The sequence below is a fragment of the Merops nubicus genome, unplaced genomic scaffold (genome assembly GCF_000691845.1).
Source record: "Merops nubicus isolate BGI_N331 unplaced genomic scaffold, ASM69184v1 scaffold40418, whole genome shotgun sequence".
Lineage (NCBI taxonomy): Eukaryota > Metazoa > Chordata > Aves > Coraciiformes > Meropidae > Merops > Merops nubicus.
The window spans coordinates 1-3,498 of record NW_008624492.1 but is presented as its reverse complement, the minus strand read 5'-3'; the positions used below and the strand labels follow the sequence as shown (position 1 = coordinate 3,498).

General features: G+C 44.6%; 1 protein-coding gene across 1 annotated transcript; it reads right to left on the bottom strand.

The window, feature by feature from the left end:
- Positions 1-387: 387 nt before the first annotated feature.
- Positions 388-3,498, bottom strand: LOC103777826 (GDNF family receptor alpha-1-like; the record flags this gene model as incomplete). The annotated part of the gene is made up of 3 exons (XM_008945387.1): positions 3,164-3,498; positions 1,770-2,072; positions 388-471 (listed from the first exon to the last, which is right to left on the bottom strand). Coding segments are annotated over exons 1-3 (427 nt in total), but the record flags the coding sequence as incomplete, so codon positions are not given.

Below are 3,498 nucleotides of genomic sequence, written 5' to 3'. Positions count from 1 at the left end.
CCTTATGCAATATTTGAAAGATTTATTCTCAGATTTTCTTTAATGTCAATGGGAGGTAACTTGCACTGACCACTTTCCCAAAAAAGAACTGATTTGTAAATTAGGAACATGGGGAATCAGATTGCCACCTACAGGAAAATTTAGCATTTATCGTCAAGGATGACTCAAAAAGAATACAAATTGCCATCCTGCCAAGCAGTCTTTTAGATATTATTTCAGAACCAATTAGTGTTTTCTTTTATGCAACTATATCATGAACTTCCTAAATCCAGACAGCTATTAACATTCATTTTTATTTCAGAGAGTATTGCTTGGAAGTTCTGTAATCCAACCACAAAGCAGCAGATTGTAGCCATGTTTCAGTTAAAGAATTTTAAGTCTGCTCACCTGATACAATTGGTGCTAGCCTGAATATGTCTGATAGCCTGCTGTTAACTGGCTCATAAGGGGAATCCTCAAGCAAGTCATTTCCTAAAGACAAAAAAAAAATTATTTTTTTTCTTGTATGAGAACTCAGGGCAAGATTTTATTGTTTACATTTACTCTGAAATGAAGTCACTCTGTCACAGCAAAAGGTACTTCACTTTAATCTGCTTACATGGCTATTTCTCCTCAAATCATTACCTACCAGAACACCTGAAAGAAGCTAGTTGTTTATCCCTGCCACTAGTTCTTTTCTTTCCTTCCTCCATGGATAGGGTCATAATTTGCACAGACAGCCTGTGACATCACAGTGACTGTCCTATCTCATGCCAGCAGGAGAAAAGCTGTAGCAAGGATGTTCCTCTTCATTCACCCTAACAGCAAAGCTGCCCAGTTAAAAGCTGAAAACTAGGATCTTTAGGACAAAACACTCCTAGCAAGACGCTGTTGGAAGGGAAACTTTTTATGATGCAGAAAATGTCCAAGGGTCATTTATTATGAAAGTTATCACAAAAATATATTTTGTCTGATTAAAACATGTCAGTTGATGTCCGGATAAATAAAGAGAAAAGGATGATTTTCTTTTTTGCAGAAGCAGCTACAGGAAAGAGTTAAATGGAGAGAGTAAAAGACTCCATCTTCAACTGCAGGGCCAGGCCAAAACAGGGCTAAGAGTCATATATATATCATATATAGTCATATTTTGTGTAAGGACCTGACCGTTCTCAGTAGGCTATGGGAAATTTGCCAGTGACATCAAGAACAGAAGTCCCAAATCAATCACTGTCATATCCCTTATAACTGACACTTCTACACACTCTGGGAAGCACTTAATTCCCTTTTTCTGCCCCAGCACATCCAGAGAATATTGCTGATAAATACGGGGGGGGGGAGGGAATAAAAAAACCCCACAACTTTTCCTTAAAACAATGCTCCTCTTCATATCACATTTAACTTTCAGCAAAGAACTAGGAAATTAGTTCCGGTGTCCTGTGATCTTGTTAGGTGAGTCCTAATTAAGGAGTTTAAATATTATTAGAAAAATGTCTCCAAATGATTGTTTTTGTAGCTCTTGCACTTGCTAGTGCCCTTATCTTTTGACTCTGGTTTATAAAGGTCAGCTGGGTCCCCTGGAGGAAACCCTCATTGTGGATTTCCCAACAACAGGAGACAGAGCAGCAGCTGTTCTTGAGTCGGATGAAAGGTCCTCAGTTTGCAGCTGAAGAGCACAATGTGAATTACAGGGTCAGACCCTCGGTTTAGCCTCAGCTAGCTGCAGATGTGAGGGGCTGCAAAATCACACACTGCATTAGGGGAATCTAAGGTTTCTGTGTTCTGCAACGTACCCTGTAAGCTCTGGTACATGCTCCAGTAAATGCGCAGGCAGTTTTTCTCCTTCTTCATGCCCCTCTTACAGCGGCAGTTGTACAGAGATTTCTGCTTGAGAGCTTCCATGGCGCTTTTGCATTCATCCTTCGCCTCCAGGCCTGTCGCCCGGCTGAAGTTGCTCTCTTTGCCGGCTACACACTGCCTCAGTGTCCTGTATTTAGTACTACAGCTCTGCTCCTTCAGACACTGATCGCTGGCTTTCACACAGTCGAGGCGGTCCCCTCCAGGCAGCCCGCTCACTTCTGCGGACAAAAGTACATCTAGAGAGAGGAGACACAAACCAACACACTCCGGTTGAGGGCTGGGGCTGACTGAACCAGGACTCCGAAGCAGGCACCTGGGCAGCACAAGGCACCGCCGCACCAGCACAGGCAGCCTGCCCCACGGCAGCACCTCGCAGACCTCCGGGCTTCAGGCTACACCTCAGGGAAACGCACGTGGGGTTTTCATGGTCTGAGACCCACTTCTGTGGGAGTCCAAGGAACCAGTATGTTACAGCCCTGATGGATCGTTTATGAGAAAACACAAAAAGGAAGGAAAACCCACAGGGACCAATGTGCCCGACAAAACAAGCATTCTTTATTCCTTAGATCCACTTGGGTGAGACAAATAACCTTTCTATCAGAGTGTTTAACTGAGGGGTTAAACATTAGGCTTCACTTCCCACAAGAGCTTTGCCGTAATTTCAGTTACATCCACGACCAACCCGCTCAGAGAGAGAAGTATCTTCACCGATACTAGCCTCTTTTTGCATCAGTCACTTTTTAAAGGCTGTACACATTTTTGCTTATTCTACCTGTGTAACGGTAAAATTTACAACTCCCCCTCTCCATTTCTCTCCACGTATGATGTTTTTGCAGGAGAACAAAGCAAATTACATTAACTCTCTCCTCTCCATCGTGCCCCCCGTCACGCTCCCTCAGACATACGCAGATGGAAACACAAACATCTGTGGAAAGGAAACCACTTTGGACTGCAAACCACTTGCAGTCAGGCAGGCTGCCAGGTTCAGGTGAAGATGCAATCCTTCAGCTGGCTCCTGTCACCCCCCACACCCCCCCGCCGTCCTCCCCAAGCAACCTTATCTTATTAAAATGAAAAGTTTCCCTGTAACTTGCGAGAATCCAATTTAACAAGAGGCTATGCAGGCAAGTATCTAAAGTCTGTAACCTCTCAGAGCTTTAAATGTAGACTGGGCTAACTGATGCGAGGCAGCGCCGTAAGAACTACTGGAAACTTCACTGTTCTGCCTAAACAATAGGCTGACAACCGTCAGGCACTCGATCCCAGATACCCTATGCTTTGCTTTACGAAGCGATGTACAGACAGAAATCAGATGCCAGCAACTTACCCACTAAGGGCAAAGCGAAGTACAAGATAACGAGAAACATCTTGCTGTCTTCGGATGGTTTCCCCAAACGAGCTGATGTGACACAACAAAGAGGATCAGCATGTAGATATTCCAAAACCGCCGAGGTCCAAAGACTCCAAGTTCACATCCATTGAATTCAAGGGGGGAAGAAAAAAAAAAAAAACCACCAAAAAAACTCTCTCTGCTTCACCGCTACCACCTCCAGCGGCAGGAGCAGCGACGCGGACGCCGAGGTTTTTTTCCTACGCTTTCAGGTCTGAGGAACCTTAGGAGAAGCGCGGAGTTCAGTGAGGGAGCGGGCGCCGCACGCACGG